Source organism: Oncorhynchus keta, chromosome 4, assembly GCF_023373465.1.
Source record: "Oncorhynchus keta strain PuntledgeMale-10-30-2019 chromosome 4, Oket_V2, whole genome shotgun sequence".
NCBI lineage: Eukaryota > Metazoa > Chordata > Actinopteri > Salmoniformes > Salmonidae > Oncorhynchus > Oncorhynchus keta.
Window position 1 is genome coordinate 31071576 of NC_068424.1, and position 20100 is coordinate 31091675.

General features: G+C 44.9%; 1 protein-coding gene across 8 annotated transcripts in view; it reads left to right on the plus strand.

Moving 5' to 3' along the window:
- The window catches only part of LOC118373546 (myomesin-1-like), a 35604-nt gene that overhangs the window by 5109 nt on the left and 10395 nt on the right, over nt 1–20100 (plus strand). For 6 of the 8 annotated variants that reach the window (XM_052505749.1, XM_052505750.1, XM_052505776.1 and 3 more), the window contains 26 exons: nt 410–567; nt 895–987; nt 2190–2278; nt 2543–2584; nt 4024–4185; nt 5453–5614; nt 7326–7467; nt 8307–8506; nt 8695–8748; nt 9038–9162; nt 9398–9581; nt 9770–9944; nt 10148–10269; nt 12204–12221; nt 14417–14613; nt 14778–14904; nt 15261–15445; nt 15901–16015; nt 16801–16957; nt 17053–17159; nt 17350–17394; nt 17621–17757; nt 18090–18234; nt 18663–18722; nt 18864–18931; nt 19128–19241. In XM_052505749.1, coding sequence (XP_052361709.1) covers nt 410–567; nt 895–987; nt 2190–2278; nt 2543–2584; nt 4024–4185; nt 5453–5614; nt 7326–7467; nt 8307–8506; nt 8695–8748; nt 9038–9162; nt 9398–9581; nt 9770–9944; nt 10148–10269; nt 12204–12221; nt 14417–14613; nt 14778–14904; nt 15261–15445; nt 15901–16015; nt 16801–16957; nt 17053–17159; nt 17350–17394; nt 17621–17757; nt 18090–18234; nt 18663–18722; nt 18864–18931; nt 19128–19241 — 3183 coding nt within the window. The remainder of the gene's footprint in view (nt 1–409; nt 568–894; nt 988–2189; nt 2279–2542; nt 2585–4023; nt 4186–5452; nt 5615–7325; nt 7468–8306; nt 8507–8694; nt 8749–9037; nt 9163–9397; nt 9582–9769; nt 9945–10147; nt 10270–12203; nt 12222–14416; nt 14614–14777; nt 14905–15260; nt 15446–15900; nt 16016–16800; nt 16958–17052; nt 17160–17349; nt 17395–17620; nt 17758–18089; nt 18235–18662; nt 18723–18863; nt 18932–19127; nt 19242–20100) is intronic. The other 2 variants (XM_052505753.1, XM_052505778.1) reach the window with 1 other exon arrangement.

The following is a 20100-nucleotide window of genomic DNA, read 5'->3' on the forward strand; positions in this document are numbered from 1 at the left end:
CATAGTTATTCCGAGATCATAAATCAATGACTCATTAGGTCTTCGCTGTGACCAGAGAAGTGCATGGAGTCTGCATATGTAAAGAGGTCAGATGCCCGAATCCATAACTTGATATCAGCCCATGTAACTTTTTTGTATTTTTACTTTTGTTACTTACACAGATATCAAGTTAGGATTCAGCTCTGATTCATTACCTCGCAAATGCCTTGTAAAATGCCTTGTGTTTGTTTCGAGGATGCATCATGAATTGATGGGCAAGGGTTTTCTGCAAGGGTTCTGGAGGTATAGTGTTTTACTGTTGCACCATGAGAATGTGCTATGATAATGTGCTGTGCCTGTTATGCCTGAGAATGTGTTGAGCCGCCTTGCGAAGGCTCTATGAAGGCTTAATGAACACATTGATCCCCAGATCTATGAGAACGAGGAGCACCACAAGCGTATGAACAAGGATAGCCTGATGCACGCCCCAGAGTTTGTGATTAAGCCTCGCTCCCACACGGTGTGGGAGAAGCAGTGTGTCAGGCTGCACTGTACTGTCTCTGGGTGGCCAGACCCACGGGTTGTCTGGTGAGTACTGCACTCACACGCACATGCACATACATGCACACGCACACACCTCCCTGGATACACCTTAACATGACCAAGTGATCACTAACACAATACACACCAAATCAATCCCTTATGGATAGAGCATTAGCAATTACGGCCCTCTCAATCCTATCCTCATGTCATCGCACTTAAAAACTATAAAACACACTATAAATACTTCTCTGGTGTCTATTTAGCTGGCGTCTCTATGCTGATTCAGAGCTGTACTTTAACACTCCATTGTCCTGCTTTTCATCCCCATCTCTGCTTCCCTTGCCTTCTCTTCTCTCCTCTTTCCACCACAAGGTACAAAAACAATGTGACAATCGACCCAATGGCCCACCCAGGCAAGTATAAGCTAGAGAGCAGCTACAACGTGCACTCATTGGAGATCAACAGGTAGGCACTACCCCAAAGCCAAAGGATCTTCCACTATGTACCACTCATCTCAGAGTAGGAGTGCTGATTTAGGATCAGTTTAGCATTTTAGATGTAAACAAATAAGATTACATGGACATGCGGGCACCTGATCCTAGATCAGAACTCCTACTCTGAGTCGCTTGATACATGCATGCCCATGTCTTCTCTGTGAGGCTCATTGCTGTGTATTAACAGATACTTTCAAACAAGCCACAGCCATCTCTGGCTGTGGTAAAATGTCAGTGTGATGTCACCACCACGTCCCTTTTAACACCCCTTCATGGTGCAATACAATCGGCACTCTCAAGAAAGGTCAGAAAAACGTTGTGGTGGGCCAGAGTGTGTGGGCACACTGACAACCATGGGAATGTTTGGACGGGCTCACATTGGGAACTCGAGGGACAGTGGATTGTGGTTCTTAGAAGTAGGTTTGAGAAATGTGTGAAATCGAGACCCCTCTCTGACTCTCGCTCTGTCCGTCTCTCTGTCTGCCATGTCCACTAGCCTGCCTGCCTGTCTATCGGCCAGTGCCCTGACGAGCTCTGTGAGCTATAGACAGACACCAGAAGGCTGTTGGTGAAGGCTATACATGATCCGAGACATTTTGCAGCTTGCCTCTCGATAACAAAGAGGACGCCTAAAGATAGCCCCTTTCCCCCACCAGAGGAATTATTTGGAGATAGAGGGCCCCCGTTGTGGCTTATTTTAGGCCACTTCACAAAGGACTTAACACTTAAGTGTCTCCTGAGCTGTGTCAGATGGAGAGAGATATTATTTTGTTTTCTCACAGTCGTCCAAACTCAACCACACATGTAGCTTGTCGCTTCCTCTCTGTCGAAAGTTGGAAAGTATATTTCCGTGGTAGAATCTAAGCACACGTAACATTCATACAGACGCATCTAGCAGCTGACACATGATGGCATCATCACAGTGTCTATTTATTCCCAGACTATTCCCGGCCTGGAGTTCTGGAGCATTTTACAGTCCCAGCTCACATAGCTGTGTGTTGATTTCCATGTCCGAGCGGGGAGGGGGGTGGAGAGAGGGTGTTAACGTACACGTGAACCATTAGGAGACAGAAACATGTGTATCTGGGACATCGATTCACCTCTCTCTCTCCCTCTCTCCCTCCCTCTCTCTCTCTCTCTCTCTTTCTCTCTCTCTCTCTCTGTGTGTTTCAGATGTGATTTCGATGATACTGCACAGTATCGTGTTTCTGCCATGAACAGCAAGGGAGAGCTCTCCTCCTTTGCCTCCATCGTTGTTAAGAGTACGTTTCAATATGTCACAGTATGTTATTGCCTCTGTTAGATAACGGGTCATGTTGTGCCTCTGCAATGAAATAGAGTAGACAATAGCCACCCATGATTACTCAATTTTGACAATCACTGTCCTTCTAATTGCTGCTCTCGCAAGGTGTATTGTAAGTTTAAAAGAGAGAAAGTCAATTCTTTGTCCCATTTTTCTGTCAACCACAACACAGTAATATAATAACATGTTAATAACAAGCACCTATTTGTTCATTCTACTCTAGGATTCAAAGGAGAGGTAGAGGAGGCTCTCCCCATGCCTAGACGTAAGTCAGAGGAATATAATATCATATGTACTCATACTGTATATAGTCACTTACTCAATACTCATATATATTATTACATGTATAGTATTAACATGAAAAAAAAAAGATATACTAATATATACTAAAGGAGGTGGTGGGAGGACCCGGGGAAGCTATGGGTGCTAACAGCTTTTTTGTTCCCTTGACACTGGGCACAGCAAGGTCAACAGACAATAAAGGTAACAGGGTCTTTATGAAAACTGAATCCTGCTCTGGTTTGATGGCGTCTTTGGCCTACTTAGAGTATTCCCTGTGTCACTCAACGTGTATGCATGATCACTATTTGTGCATCTGTTTGGAAAGAGCCTGCGATCATACCTTAGTAATAATCGTTGAATTGCCTGGGAGAGATCCACAGATGGTTCAGCGTGACAAACGTGACCCTTTTTTGAAAATCGCAAACAACAGAATACTTGAACGTTTTGGCAAGTATGAGGTTTTTGAAATTGTATGTTATAGAGCCTTGGAAGTTGAATACTGTAAACTCGAGTGTGACATGAAGCAAAATAGAGAAACAAACACTATAGCTTACAGCCTGGATAATATTGATTTGAGAATATAGATTACTGTAATCTGAAGAGCATCTGATTCGCTACATACTAATTCAGAGGGGTTGGGTGAAATGCGGAAGACACATTTCGGTTGAATGCATTGAGTTGTGCAACTGACTAGGTATCCCCCTTCCCCTACACGGCGACGAAGCCTGAAGAGTTCTAGTTTGATCTAAACTCAATTGTCGTTGATTAGTCATGTTCATAATCCCTTTTCAATGAATATTACAATCGAATTAGATGCTAAGATTGGACATATGTTGGACTGAAGTCTTGAACTTCATCTAGGGTGTCAAATGTGCGTCACTGTCTACGGGCATGATGTGCACCTTAGTTTCCCCAGTGCGGTTTGTACGCACTGCGGCGAGTATTTGGTGTTGGAACACTGTACTTAGTGATGTTAATGGTGTTTTTGGGTTGTCTTTTGGGTTCATCAAGGTGTTCCTGTTCACATCCCTGTCTGTCCCTGTCATGGTTTTACCTCTGTCTGTATGGGGTTGTTTTTACATTTCATGTCACTTTCTCTTGGGAGGGAATGGATCAAATGTAACGATACCCGATAATGTTAAGTTACATCATCGATCATCAATCATCCCAAAATGTCAAAAATGTATTGTGAAAAATGCTATAAGAGATAATGACTTGCATTGGTTTTTGGAGACAGATGCTAAAAAGTTAGCATTTCGAAAAACAGCTAATTGCCCTTTGTTCGCCCATCCCTTGGATTTGAATAATAATGCACGCAGGTGTCAGAATTTGAGGTGTGTCACACCACACAGTGTTGCATGATGGGAACACAACGGCGACCTGAACTCTGACCCCATGTTGTTTGGTGCTCCTTCCTGTCAGATGGCCTGATCTCTGAGTATGGCATCACCTTTGATACCCACATCGTGGACGGGTTTGGCGTGTCGTTCGGACGGGAGGGCGAGACCATGAGCCTGGGCGCCACAGTCATCATCTCCCCCAACCTGGCACGCTACCAGCCTGAAGTTCAGTGGTACAGAGATGGTAGGTGAAGCCCCAGAGCTCTGGAAACTCTTGCCAGTGTTTGAATAAGGTTACATGGACAGGCAAGATCTGATCCTAGATCAGCACACCTATTCTGAGATGCTTGATACATACGACCCCTGGACTATGGAGAGAGACACTCCTGGAGGTTCCTTGGCTGAGACCTACCCAGTTGTCATCTGTGTGATACATTAGGCCACTGATACTGTATGTTCGTCTCCATGTCTAAGACTCGCTGATAGGCAGAACACATGAGACCGAGAGCTACTTGTGATTATGTGTATGTAAGCTCGGATTAAGGTATACTGTACAAATGTCATGTGTTTAACATATTACAATTAGTCTGTACCCCGGAAAGTTGTGTAGGTGTAGGACCAATTCAACCCTGTAAAATGGGTATTCAACCGGAGGTTCACAGCCCCGCTAGGGGTCCACAAAGGTACTGCAGGGAGTCCTCAAAAAAATAAATATATATATATATATTTAAATATATATATATATATATATATATATATATACTGTATATAAAACGTTTTTTAAATTATTTTGAATGACATGCCTACATTAGAAAAGTGGAGTAGATCTTCTTTCTAATGATGTCAACTTTATTTCTCCGCTTCTAATATTTAGATAATTACAATCATTAGACCCAATCACTCACTTGAGTATCAGACATAGGCTTTGAAAAAGCACCCACGAATAGGCTACCAGTGCGGCAAGTGCTGCTGGTTGCTGGTAAGCTTTCTTGGCTTGGATATTCATTTTTGCCAACACGACTAACCTTTTAACTCTTTACACTTATGGGAATTGGGCTTATGAACAGGGCTAAATTGAAAAGATTCTTACAGAAGAAATAGGAAATGCATATGCGTAAGCACGGCAGCAATTGAAAGGGAACAGTTTGGAGATTATGAGAAAATGATTAGACCAAAGTTGAGGACTCGACAGTTCACCTGACACAAGACTGAATTATCATTCACCTGATGATAAGACAAAAGTTGAAAACATTTGTTTTGCTGACATATGATGGTGGTCCTTGGGTCGTTAGTTTGCCTGGAAGGGGGTCCCTGGACAAGAAAAGGATGAAGAGCCCTGCTGTAAAATATGCTTCCTGGTTATTCATTCATCAAGGACCAGCTTAGAATGTGTCAATATGCTTCTTACCCCCCTCACTCTGTGTTTGTCTTTAGATCTGACTAGGTTATCCATCCATTATAACCTCATCTCTCTCTTTCTCTCACTCTGTGTGTCTCTCTCTCTTCATCAGATGTTCTTCTGCAGCCCTCCAAGTGGTGTCACATGCACTGGAGTGGAGACAAGGCCACGCTGACCCTGACACACCTGAACAAGGAGGACGAGGGTCTCTACACCCTGCGCATCACCACCAAGTCTAAATACGAGACCTACTCGGCTTACGTCTTTGTCAGAGGTGGGGAATTTACCATGAGCAGCGCTGAACAACACTGTTGTCTGTGTCACATTATCCCTCCTCCTCAGTCCACTACATGCCTTGTTTACAGATTGTATTATTCAAACGGACAGTGTGTGTGTGTGTGTGTGTGTGTGTGTGTGTGTGTGTGTGTGTGTGCGTGTGTGAGAGCTCGGACAGAATGGCCTCTTGTTTACCGCCTCTCTGTTTCCACGATGGCCCTGTCTCGTGTTCTGTGTGGCGTGTGGTCAACAGTCGATCAAGGTCAAGATCACACAGACACCTCAGCTGACACCAGATAATGAGGACGGCCCATGTATTTGCGTGCGCGTGTTTGTGTGTGTGTATCTGAGTTGAGCCGTAGCAGTCTCTAGTTAATCCTAATACACATGCAATGGAAATCGCCCACTATGACCACAGAGACGATCAACTCCTGTCACGATCTCTGGCCTGGTTTTGTATAACATGGGACAAATGTTACAGCCAACTTGTTCATCTTTTACTGTTGGTCGCCAGCACTAAGTTACTGACCTTCTCTGTTGTTACATGCTACTCATTCTCTTGCTAACAGAGGAGACATGTGCTCTGTACAGAGTGTGAACAAGATGGAAATAGGCCTTGCGCTCTCTGTCATTGGTCAGGGTCGCATTGTAAATGAGAGGCCAGGTACACTGTCTGTTTACGGACACAGAGACCCCATAGCAGGCGAGAGACTGACAAGGCTATTCTCAGTGAGCTCATGAGCTCAGATATGGAATGAGTTTGGCTGTCAACAGAGCTGGATACTGTATATATATATCTCTTCTACCACGAGTGACAATAGCCTGCTGAGTGTCCTTCTAAGCCACAGAGCTTTCTCTCTCTCCCTCTCTCTCTCTCTCTGTCTCTCTGTCTCTCTGTCTCTCTGTCTCTCTGTCTCTCTCTGTCTCTCTCTCTCTCTCTCTCTGTCTCTCTCTGTCTCTGTCTCTCTCTCTCTCCCTCTCCATTCTCTCTCTCTCCATTCTCTCTCTCCATTCTCTCTCACTCTCCATTCTCTCTCTCTCTCCATTCTCTCTCTCTCTCCATATTCTCTCTCTCTCCATTCTCTCTCTCCACTCTCCACTCTCTCCCTATCTCTCTCTCTCCACTCTATCTCTCTCTCTGCCTCTCTCCTCTCTCTCTATCTCTCCATCTCTATATATATCTCTCTTACACACACACACAGTAAAATAATATCAGGCAGTATATAGTCCTACAATTTATACAGCTACCGTACACACATGCATAGACTTACAGCCCACAGACCACATACGATACAGCACAAAATGTTTTAGCAGCCTCTCTCACATTCACACTGAATAAGTCAGTCCAACGCTAAGTGGCTAATTCTGTTTCTCACTTTATGGGAAGTGTGTGTTCTGTCTCTTTAAGAGTCGCCTTTCACTGAGGGGCACGCTGCTGCTAATTCTGTCCCATCTGCTCCAGCCTGCTCCGGGGTTGTGTTTAACTTAAAGACCAGTAGCATTCCTGGCACTAAGCCATGGAGCCACAGAGTTCCGCTGGGAGTACAGCAATGTACAGTACGTGCACTGTATTTCAAAACAACAAGCCACAATGAAAATACTCTAACCGTATACTATAGAGATCCTATGATCCACTATGGATTCTATATGTGAGAGTGAGAGTGAGTGAGAACTACACATTTAACTGACAATGTGTGTGCATGTATCAGATGCCGATGCGGAGGTGGAGGGAGCCCCTGGCGCCCCTCTGGATGTGAAGTGTCAGGACGCCAATAAGGATTACGTCATCGTGACCTGGAAGCAGCCGGCTGTGGACGGTGGCAGCTCCATCCTGGGCTACTTTGTGGACAGGTCAGTACCATCCCCCATCACTACATGCCAGTAGTAAATCCTAGGCTTGTCATGACACAGCTAGACAAACACAGGAACAAATCTCCCTTATGTACCCCCATACTGCCATTAACTCTAGTTGCATATTGTATAAGTAGATGGCCAGGTCATGTGACCATGTGAAATGATATTGTAATAGGCTATAACAAGGGCCCAGTTTCTCCCGACCTTACCAATAGGCCTAACTCTGTCCCTTACCAATAAGGCCTAACTCTGTGTCTTACCAAAAGGCCTAACTGTGTGTCTTACCAATAAGGCCTAACTCTGTGTCTTACCAATAGGCCTAACTCTGTCTCTTACCAATAGGCCTAACTCTGACTCTTACCAATAGGCCTAACTCTGTGTCTATCCAATAGGCCTAACTCTGTGTCTATCCAATAGGCCTAACTCTGTGTCTATCCAATAGGCCTAACTCTGTGTCTATCCAATAGGCCTAACTCTGTGTCTATCCAATAGGCCTAACTCTGCGTCTTACCAAATAGGCCTAACTCTGTGTCTATCCAATAGGCCTAACTCTGTGTCTATCCAATAGGCCTAACTCTGCGTCTTACCAACAAGGCCTAACTCTGTGTCTATCCAATAGGCCTAACTCTGTGTCTATCCAATAGGCCTAACTCTGTGTCTATCCAATAGGCCTAACTCTGTGTCTATCCAATAGGCCTAACTCTGTGTCTATCCAATAGGCCTAACTCTGTGTCTATCCAATAGGCCTAACTCTGTGTCTATCCAATAAGTCCTCACCGAGATTGTTATTGAATGGCTGATGGCATGTATGCTGTCTCTTTGTGCCCTGTGTTCAGGTGTGAGGTTGGCACCACCCACTGGAGCCAGTGCAACGACACGCCCATCAAGTTTGCCCGTTTCCCCGTGACCGGGTTGGTGGAGGGGCGCTCCTACACATTCCGTGTGCGTGCCGTCAACAAGTCTGGCATGAGCCGGCCATCCCGTGTCTCTGAGGTGGTGGCAGCCATGGATCCTGCCGACCGCGCGCGAATGAGAGGTACGGCGGGCAACCCCTGTCTGCCATCTGGCCCTCCCTGTCTGTGTTCTCTCATATTGTGTTATGGTACTGCAGAATGAATATATTGTGAGTATGTACCTTTGCGATGTCTGATGGTTTTTAGTTTCGTGCATGTGTTTTCTTGGAACTATGCATCTGAAAGCTGCTCCTTTTCCCCTGGCCCCCAGGTACCTCTGCACCCTGGACCGGCCAGATCATTGTCACTGAGGAGGAGCCTGCAGGTAGGAAGGAAATGCTTCTGCACTCATCAGTGTTGATCAATATTTTGACGCATCTATAGATCTGATCTTATAGGGGAATACCGCTTACAGTACCTTGTGGTCTTTGACTGGAAGGATAACGAAATCTCTAGTCTGGCTTGGTGGCCAATCTGCTGGTCTGTTGCCATCTTCTAACGGAAAGGTCATGTTTTGGCTTGAAAATGACAAGGCACGATGCACAAACGGATTTGGGACCAAGCTACGAGATCAAACCCCTTGACACGTTTTCTTTCACGTCACTTCCTATCAGAGGGCGTGGTCCCCGGCAAACCCAAAGAACTGGAGGTCACCGAGGCCACCAAGAACTATGTGGTCCTGAGCTGGAAACCCCCTGGGGAGAGAGGCCACGAGGGTATCATGTACTATGTGGAGAAGGTGAGATATACCGTATATACTTCATTAACATCACACACCTGATCTGTAGCATGACTCCTCTGATCAATATAACCTACATTTCATCACTGCTTCGCATCCATAACGACCACCATATCAAAATCATTCAATAAGTTAACACTTTTTGTTGTCGTTGGTATTTTATAGTCCTGTAAGTTTTTTGTGGTGTTTGGAGGGTTGGAGGCGTACTCTTACTTCTCAGCGTTGTGTGTTATAGTGTGTGTCAGGCACAGACACCTGGCAGAGGGTGAACACTGAGATCCCAGTGAAGTCTCCTCGCTTTGCCCTGTTTGATCTGGCGGAGGGAAAGGCCTACAGCTTCCGTGTGCGCTGCTGCAACTCCGCCGGCGTTGGCGAGCCATCAGAAGCCACCGAGGCCACCACTGTCGGGGACAAGCTGGGTGAGGGGGTTCACAAGTCACACGCCATACCACAGACTACGGCAGTTCCCAGTGTACCAACGGAAATAGATGTAGCACGTGTTTACGTATTTACTCTGAAAGACACGCACTCCTCTCTGAATCAGTCTGCTTGAGCTCTTACAAGACTTTTCCCCCCCATTTGATCTGAGTTGAATTGTTGTCCCCAGATATCCCGTCTGCCCCAGGCCGTGTGGTTCCCACCAGGAACACAGACACATCCGTGGTTGTGTCCTGGGAGGCTTCCAGGGACGCTAAGGAGCTGGTGGGATACTACATCGAAGCCAGCATCGTGGGTAGCAACAAGTTTGAGCCATGTAACAACAAGCCTGTCAAAGGCACCAGGTACAACGGTCCTTCTAACAATCCCTCTATCAACCTTTTACAAATATAGACACATACAAATGGCGACCATAAATCTAATTCAATACTATACGTAAATGATGGTGAGCTCAAGTAAGTTGACAAAACATTTTTTCCCCACAAAGACTTAGAGATTGATGGTGTGAAATGTCTTTCTCAAAGTGTTTTTGTGTACTTGTAAACAGGTTTATCTGTCACGGTCTGGTGACAGGAGAGAGCTACGTGTTCAGAGTGAAGGCACTGAACGCCGCTGGGCTCAGCGAGTGTTCTCAGGAGTCTGAGGCTATTGAGGTGAAGGCTGCTATTGGTAAGTGAGAGGAAGAGTGCCATGACACAGTCTTACTAGACAATAGGGTAGGAAGCCATTTTAGGAAGAATGTGAAGAGACATATACAAGGAACTTGTTTTTTATGTTTAGATGGAGCACGATTACACGCTTAGAAAAAAAGGTGCTATCTAGAACCTAAATGGGTTCTTCGACTGTCCCCATAGGAGAACCCTTTGAAGAACCCTTTTTGGTTCCAGGTAGAACTATTTTGGGTTCCATGTAGAACCCTTTCTACAGAGGGTTTTACATAGAACCCAAAAGGAACCAAAAAAGTTTATACCTGGAACTGAAAATGGTTCTCTTATGGGGACAGCCAAAGAACCCTATAGGAACCCTTTTTTTTCTAAGAGGGTATGTGACTTCAAGGGTTATAATTTTATTGTACTAGGATCAGGAAAGCCTTTTAGCTCTATGAGTGGGTGGAATGTGATGATTGAATCTTAAGCATAATATTGTTATTACTCCTTTTCTAATATGCCGATGATGAAAGAAATATCCCGTTTCCACAATGAACAGGGGTTTAGCTGATGTGTTGCACCATTGTCTTCTTTATTTGCTGTCCATTGAGACATCACGTTGTCAGCTCTGTGTACCATCAGCATTTAGACTCCTCCCACGTGTTTTTTCCCATGGTTCCACTCTGTCAGTCACCCGAACAAGCCCCACCCACCACCCCCACACCCCATGTTGAGTCAGAACTTATCCCCACCCTCCCTGCACAAGCTGAGGCGGGCCAGGGTCAGGAGTTGTAGACTTCCTCTAATTTGGGTCAGTGCGATCCAACTCAGTGGTTGTTACAAACCAGCCCACCTTGCGTTCCTCTGTCACCCCCCATCACGTTGCCTGGGCACGAGATGTATCAGCCTCCACCACCCACCTGGTGTTTAAGGTACCCACCCCCTCTCCACCCCACCAACAATAACTCATGATCTGCATTGTGCATCTGCCCATTCTTCTCACTCTCAACTGGGAATACTAGCTCTGGTCCCAGGTGTTACAACGGCTTGCGCCTTGCTAACGCTGATCTGCACTAGCGCCCTGGACCAGAGCTAGGGAACAGGAATGCTAAACTGACAGCCCTGCTCCTTTACATTTGTCCCATTAATGTCTGCACTGTGACTAACCAAGCTTCGAGCTATGACACATCACTCAGTCACTGGCCAGCTTTGTGCCGAGCAGCATGCTCTGTTTTCCCTTATGAAACACACTTAGTAACAAAGTCAATGGATTTCTCTCTACAGTCCATTACAACTGATAATAGTTGGTAAACCTAGAGTCTAGGCCCATTAGTGGTCTTACACGATAAAAGATAGACAATTGAATACTCACAATTGAGCCGAGGTTAGTATGAGGAAACACTTCTATCGCACATCTTTTAAAAATATATTAGGAAGAATTAACTGCATTTATGTTCATAGATCTCACTCATAACTATTTCCAATAGTTGTCTCCCATTGAGTAAATTGCTATACACCATTACATATACTTGAAATGTTTTGCCCGTATTGTGCATATAATGAAATCCACTGGTATCATTACGAAAGTATAGTGTGGCTTTTTCATGAAGGGTTGGCGCAAAGCCTGCACACATTCGCTTTCTCCCCTCACATGATTGTGCTTTCTCTTTAACTCTGCAACTCGCTTCCACACGCAGATGTCACTTGTTGGTCATCTTGTCTTCATTTTTCAGTCAGTCAGATGAAGACATTGTACTGTATTTAATATTGTATTTAATATTGTATGTGATGGTATTGGTCATGTTTTCTTTCTCTCTCTCCCTCTGTCTCTCTGTCTCTCTCGTCCTTACTCTCTGAGTGAGATGACTGAGATTGTAGCTGTCAGTGTGAATGTTTGATCTTTTCTTGGCTTGTGTAAAATGGCTTCTTTTGCTTTTTTCCTGCTAACTCCTGTAGGGGGCGGTATTCCTCATGGTGTGTTACCGGAGTGGGAGTTACCAAGGGGTGGTAACGTGGGCGGACTAACCAAGCACACGCCACGCTGGACGGGCACGCATGAGGCCGTTCAGTACCCCCCTTACACTATGCTAAAGCTCAATGCTCAAACTGGCAGTGTGCCTGACCCAGGGGCCGGAGCTGGGGCAGGGGCCACTAGCTCAAGCCCCTCAGGCCCCTCAGGCTCTTCAGGGCCCCTGGCTACAGGAGGTAAAGACAAGGGGGGCAAGAGAGGCAGTGTGACCTGGGCCCCTGACCTGGTCACAGAATCAGTCACAAACTCTGTCACAGAGGCCATGGATGAGGTTAAAGGTCAGGCTAAGGTGCCTGAGGCCGGGAAAACACGTAAGTCCTCTGTAGATGTTTCAGCCAAACAGGGGACAGAGAAAGAAACAGCTCACAACGTGGGCTTGCCCAGGACAGACCCAGACCCAGGTGAGCACTCAGTCAGGCCACGCCAACTCTTATATCATCAGATCATCCAAAGTAAAACAACTCTTCATCTTTCCCCCCAAGGATTTTGTTTCCTTTTTTAAACTGAAGCTTTTTTCTTTATACACTTTTTCCTTTTTTGAACTGTAATTTTTTTTATCACTTTGGTAAGTTGGTAGAAAACTATTTAGAAAAAAAAACACTTTCATATTTGTATAGGGACCACACTTTGAACGTATGTGCTTCTACTCTCATATTCACAGGAAAGGCATTAAAACACAATACATATAGCCAAAGTATTCAACTGGTAAAATCCTATTTTTATCCCAAGGTAAGTTTCTATAACAGCTTTCTCAGTTTAACTACACAGTCACGCAGCCTTTTCAGGCAATCTACTGGCCACCTCTACCACAGGGCTGCCTCACACACACGGGAGGGGGTGGGCGGGCGGGCTTTTTGTCCTCCCTCCACACCCTCAGTATTCAGGCACTGTGCTAGCCACCTCAACTTAATGTAGCCAGTTTTGTATTGAAGGGATATTGCTTTTGTCAAAATTGACTTTTCGTAGCAGGTTAGGAGGATTTACGCAGCACGTTAGGAGAATTAGGTTAAGGTGAGGAAAAAAGTTAGGAAAAAGGTTAGGGTCAGCTATTTTTGGCTTCCGCGTGGCGCAGCGGTCCAAGGCATTGCATCTCAGTGCTAGAGGTGTCACTACAGACCCTGGTTCGATCCTGGGCTGTTTCACAACCGTCCGTGATTGGGAGTCCCATACGGCGCTGCACAATTTGCCCAGCGTCATCCGTGTTAGGGTTTGGCCAGAGTAGGCCAAACTCTACTCTGGGTTTGAGTAAAGTTCTTAACCGACTTACCATTTTAAATAAAGGTTCAATTGAAATATTTCCACATCTAATGTCAATTTGACAAAAGCTGTATCCCATCTAGCTGCTGTAGCCTGGCTGGCTCACACACTCTGTGCTCTTTAAGGTCCACAGTCACCTTGGGAGAGCAGTGCGCATTAATGCACAGAGGCACTGTGACACAGCTGAAGCTAGCCTATCACAGCTTGTCTCTGAAGTGGGTCAGCCAATCTCAAGACAGAAATTAATGCCTATACCTGAGACCTTTTTGGTAGTGTACTTCCTTGTCAGATTATACACCATACCCCCTCCCCCAAATTAGGGAGCACACCATGTCCATGTGACTATTTGTGTGACAGGTCAGTTTATTATGAGTATGTAATATGATCCTGTTATCTGTGTGAGCTCCCTCTATAGAAGACACCACCGCAGACCAGCCACTGAAATCACACGTGTTCTCACAGCTCCAGTGGCAAAACTATTTTGTCTCATTCCAACTCTGTTCAGTCCAGGTCCCTGAAATTTGTGTCCCCATAATTTGGTCAATGTGTGATGACTCAGTGTCTGGTTGAAACATAGTTTGAGGTGAAAGGTTAAGGGTTAAAGGTGCAGATATAGTAGTCTCTTACAGCAAGTATGGATGACAAACTGTATCCCTTAGCTGTTGTTTGACCAACAGAGAACTTTTAACTTTGTTTGTGATTAAGTTGATTAGTGCCCAATACTTGCTCTAAGAAAGCAGAAAGTTAGTAAGTCAAAGTAATGAAAGACTGAAGCTCAACTAAAGAGCATTATGAAGGCTTTATCAAAGCTTCCGTCTCCCATGACTTCCTCGTCTCACAGTTGACACAGCATGATGCTAACTGGAGTCCTCTGCTGTCCCAGCGTCCCCTACTCCACCCTATGGCATTAGCGTTCTGGAGTGCGTGCGGGACTCTATGGTGCTGGCCTGGAAGCAGCCCACCTTCATCGGAGGCGCTGACATCACCGGCTACTTCGTGGACTACCGTGAGGTCATCAATGGGGTGCCAGGGACATGGCACGAGGCCAACGTCAAGTCTGTCAGCGACAGAGCCTACAGAGTGAGTTAACCATTTTGTTTCTTTGGGAGGAAGCTACCCTCTTTAACCTGAATTTGCAGGCACCTTTTGCCATGGTTTTTCACTCTGTCTGTCTGTCTGTCTGTCTGTCTGTCTGTCTGTCTGTCTGTCTGTCTGTCTGTCTGTCTGTCTGTCTGTCTGTCCAGGTGTCTGACTTGAAGGAGAACAGGAAGTACCAGTTCCAGGTGCGTGCTGCCAACATGGCAGGCGTGGGCATCCCTTCTCTGCCCAGTGGAACATTTGTCTGTGAGGAGTGGACCATTGCTGTGCCAGGTGGGTAGTGCCACTAACGTTCACTTGAAAACCTGAGCAAATATGAGAATTACACTGTAACACATCAACATGGATACTATATCACAATACAAGTCATACACTGCAAAGATGTCTGAATTATTATCATTTTTTAACTTAAATTATAACATGCAGCTCCTTTTGTGATGGTGTCAAAGCTTGCATGCACATGGGACATTATCTATGTACATTGCATTGCCTATGGGTGTGTCCCAAATAGCCCTATGGGCACCGGTCAAAAGTAGTGCACTACAAAGGGAATATGGTGCTATTTGTACCACAACCGTACGTCCGTTCTTCAACTCTAAACCTAATTATTTACCCCTAATTTCGCACAGGACCTCCCCATGATCTGCAGGTGACAGAGGTGCGCGCCAACACTCTGGTGTTGCTTTATAAGCCACCAGTGTACCAGGGCCGTGACCCAGTCAACGGGTTCTACATTGACATCAAAGAGGCTGATGCTGAGGAGGAGGCTTGGAGAGGAGTCAACGAGAAGGCTGTCCTCACTAACTACATGAAGGTCAGGACCCTGTCCACTCCTATCGCTCCGCGGTGAATTTTCCCCTGTAACAGATCTTAGATCAGCTTCCCCTCCCCAAATCCTAACCTTTACCATTAGTGGGGGAAACTGATCCAGGATCAGCCTCTAGGGGCAACTTCACCATTTCTATCCACGAGGAAGTCATGGGAGACGGAAGCTTCGTAAAGCCTTCATAATGCTCTTAGTTGAGCTTCAGTCTGTCATCACTTTGACTTACTAATACCATTGAGCACACATTCTAATTCAGAATTCGAATGCATAGTGTCTGATTGTAAGTGGGATTCAATTGGTGGTATTAGGTCAGTCAGAGGATGTGTCCCGCATGTAAAGGGATTTTCAACACTACTGCTTGTGTCTCAATAGTAATATTATATAGTAATATTTGATGTACGTGACTAACATGTCTATAATGTGACTCTTTCTTTCACGAGCAGATTAAGATTCTAAAGGAGGGGGAGACCTATGTGTTCCGTGTGCGTGCTCAGAATAAGGCAGGTGTGGGAAAGGCCTCTGAGCCCACAGAACCAGTCCTGGCCGAAACCAAACCAGGTAGGACGATGTTAAAGACCCCTCAACAGAGCATGAGGGAGAGGGAGGAAGGACATTGATATTAAGCATACATACTTCACATTTAATTGAAGTCATACCTTGAAGTCAGGCACCTCATGTGTAGAATAGTCTCAATGTGTCTCCCTGGTTAAATACAAGTTCAATTAAAAAAAGACCCTCCCACACAGCTATTTATTTTCTTTCCTGTTGAAAAAGTATAAATACAGATAATGTACAAACACTTAAAGGGATAGTTCACCCAAATAACATATTGGTTTCCTTACCCTGTAAGCAGTCTAAAACAAGGTATGACCGCAATCCACAGCTAGGTTTAATTTCCCTAGCACTGTTTCCAAATGCTAACATTTTAGCATTTGTGGTTCAAATCCCATTCAAGTAATGGGACAGATACTCTCTTTTTTTTTCTCGCATCACGTCCAAATCATCCGAAAATATCTCAAATGTATTGTGAAGCTCACCAAAGTCACTTGTAGATGATTTGAACATATTGAGTGAGAAATGTGAATATCTGTCCCATGACTTGAATGGGATTTCTGCCATGAATGTTAAAACGTTAGCATTTGGAAACAGTGTCTGCCACTGCCAGGGAAACTGGAAACTGCTGTCATACCTTGTACATAGACCGCTTACAAGGTCATTTTATAATTTGGGTGAACTATCCCTTTAATGGTAAAAAAAAGGTTCATACATTTAGTCACGCTGCACCTTTTGCATGTGTTTTTGAGTCTCCAGCCGTGTTTGACTTTAGGTCTGGTCTCTCTCAGGCACTACGGAGATTGTTGTGGACGTTGATGATGATGGAGAGATCTCCATGAACTTTGCCTGCTCCAACCTGACTCCAGACTCCAAATTTGTGTGGTCAAAGAACTACGAAGAGATCACAGACGATACTCGTATTACTGTGGCGACCAGTGGGGGGAAGTGAGTGAGTGTGTGAGTGAGTTTGAAAGAAGATTAGGGAATCTAAAGTACTTCAGTATGTTGATTGTGCTGGTGCCTTTGTGTCTACCCCTCAGGTCCAAAGCCAACTTCAATATGCTTGCGGAGGATGACATCGGCATTTACTCTTGTGCTGTCACCCACACCGATGGTGCTTGCTCCAGCTACACTCTCTCAGCAGAGGGTGAGTCCAACTGTGCGTCTGTGGTACTGTAGCACTGTACTAGCCTGACCACGTAATCACTGAAGCAGCTAACTTAGAAGGTTAAGAGGGTTGCAGAGCTTCATTGCTCCTGTGTAATTTCTACTTCTTAATCTCTGATAAATATTTCATTTACCTCATGAGTCTTTTGTTTTTTCTTCATTTTTGACAGAGTTGAAGAAACTGCTGGAGCTCAGCCACGACCACAAATTCCCCAGTGAGGAACTCCGACACCCTGTTCTATGGCTAAATCCCAAATGGCACCCGATTCCCTTAGTGCATCACTTTTGACAGTAGTTTTGGGAATAGGGTGCCATTTGGGATGCGGACCTATCTTTGCTCATTTGTTTGTTCTGTGCATGACTCTTTCCTCACTGTTCCTGGCTCTCACTTTTTCACCTTCTCTCCTCTCTGTCTCTCTCCTTCTCATTTGATCTGTCTAGTTATTCCATTAAAGACAGAGCTGGCTGTGGAGCTGCAGGAGAAGGGCAGAATTCGCTTCTGGCTGCAGGCTGAGAAGATCTCTGCTAATGGCAAAATAGAATATGTGTTTAACGACAACAGTCTCTCCCAGGGAGAGGTCAGTAAAGGCACTGAATGGAAGCAAAATAACTGAACTCTCTCTTCATGTTGAGCCGCTTTGGGACTGAAAACAAAATGCACTCATTTAGGGTTGTTAAAATTCCAAAGGTTTTCCAGAAATCCTGGTTGGAGGTTCCCTGGATTTCCTGCTTATTCCAGGAATTCTCCAACTGGCATTTCTGCAGAACCTGGGAATTTGGGGAAAGTTACCTGCAATTTGCCACCCTATGCTCCCTACATATGTACAACATCTGTCATTTCTGTTGGTGAGATAAAGTTTCCGAGACCAGACTAAAAAGGCTTCCCCCCCCCCCATGACCTGCTTCCCAGAAATACAAGATGAACTTCAACAAGGACACAGGTGTGATTGAGATGATCATGGATTCTCTGCTCCCAGAGGACGAGGGAACCTTCACCTTCCAGCTGCAGGACGGAAAAGCAACCAACCAGTCCAGCCTGGTGCTGATTGGAGATGGTAGGATAAACCCAGCCTCCCCTTCTGTCCTTCCTCCTATCATCTTCCGTCACTCTCTCCTCCCGCCCGAGCGCCGGTCAGTTTAAGTTATCATGCCAGCTCGTTGTCAGTCTTTGTCATGGCACGACGAGGACAGCAGTGGAGTAGGAAAGAGCACAAACAGATCTGGGACCAGGCTATCTCTCCTCTGTTGTAAAGAAAAAAACAGCCCCACTATGGCTCAGAAGTTAGATCTTAACATATTTCACTAGAGGGCAGTGAAAGCTTACTATAAACCATAGACTATTGTGCACACATTAATAACAAATGTATCTGATTTAAATCATGTCAATGTACAAGACACATCATAGTGACTATATTACATGAAAGATGAATGTGATTGTACGTGACAGTTTTGTTACCTAATCAGGAGTGATGTGTTTTTCCAGTGTTCAAGGGGCTGCAGAAGGAGTCTGCGTTCATGCGCAAAGAATGGCACAGAAAGCAAGGTATGGGATCTTTTTCAATGAAGAAAATATGTCATGAGTGGAGTAGTGATACGGTGAGATATTCGATTTATCGAACAATGTCAGAAATCATAGCAAACATAATTGATCATTGAAATAATCCCACTGTCTTGTTTTTCGTAGGTCCTCACTTTGTGGAGTATCTGAGTTATGAAGTGACCCCAGAATGTTGTGTTATCCTGAAATGCAAGGTGAGAATGCCGAGGCACAGGGTTAGAGGGAACTCTTGGATAATGGATGTCAGTATTAGGAAAATTCTTCTTAGGTCAGCTCACACACCTCTCCAGATGACTTGTTGCTCACCGGTGTGCAGTAAAGAAGTGGACCTGAACATCATATCTCTGTCTATCTCTATTTCTATCCATCTGTCGCTGTCACCCTCTGCAGGTTGGGAACATAAAGAAAGAGACTGTTGCATTGTGGTACAAGGATGGGCGCGAGGTCAAGGGAGATGAGAAACTCACCTTCACCGAGGGAGTGCTCAAACTGGAGATTGCTCAGGTGAGAGGGATTCTGCAGTTATTTCATGCACATCATACATTAGAAATGTATACGGTACCACAAGCCTCTTATGCAGCAGTATGAGACCATACTGCACAAAACCTGTCTTTAGAGGGTTAAGAATATTGTTTTGCACATTACTCTAGGCTATATGAATGGCTCTTCTATACAGTAGACTACATATAGGTTGTAAAATATAATATAATGTTTTCAGTATGCTGCACATGTATGAACATACTGTATGTACTGAATGTTTTTGTAATATGTTCTACACATCACTATACAGTCAATGTGCTGTTTGCTTGCAACTGTGTATGACTGTCATCATTGCACATCTCTGTCTATATGTTCATATATCCTAAATATATGGGTTCCTCACACAACATGGAATGCTATCTTCTGGCTTCCAAGATGGTGGAGAAAGTTGAGCATAAGTCGGTCTTGAAGGGGTTGCGACCATGTGAAAAGTGTTTTGTTCTTACTCTGACCGTAAATGACTGTCTTAATATCACTTTCTTAATTATATTAATCACAATTTCTCTGTCTTTTCCAGTTACAGCATCTAACCGATCCTTACTTAAATTTGTATGAAACCTCTTCAATTCTAACCCCCACCATTTATTATTTCTTACTAAATTACAGCATATTTCGACACGATTCAACATTTGACCTCTAACACACCATGTCTCGAACCAATGTTCTCTGTATTAAAGGTAGACTGACGTAGATGCAGAAAGGAAACGGCATAGTGGGTCGATTTCCTTAACAACTAAGAGCTGTGAAGCGCGAGGCTCAACTTCTCTGCTGTTTTGGTGCCTGGGCTACCACACTGTAAACAGAGTGAAGCGAACCCGTGCAC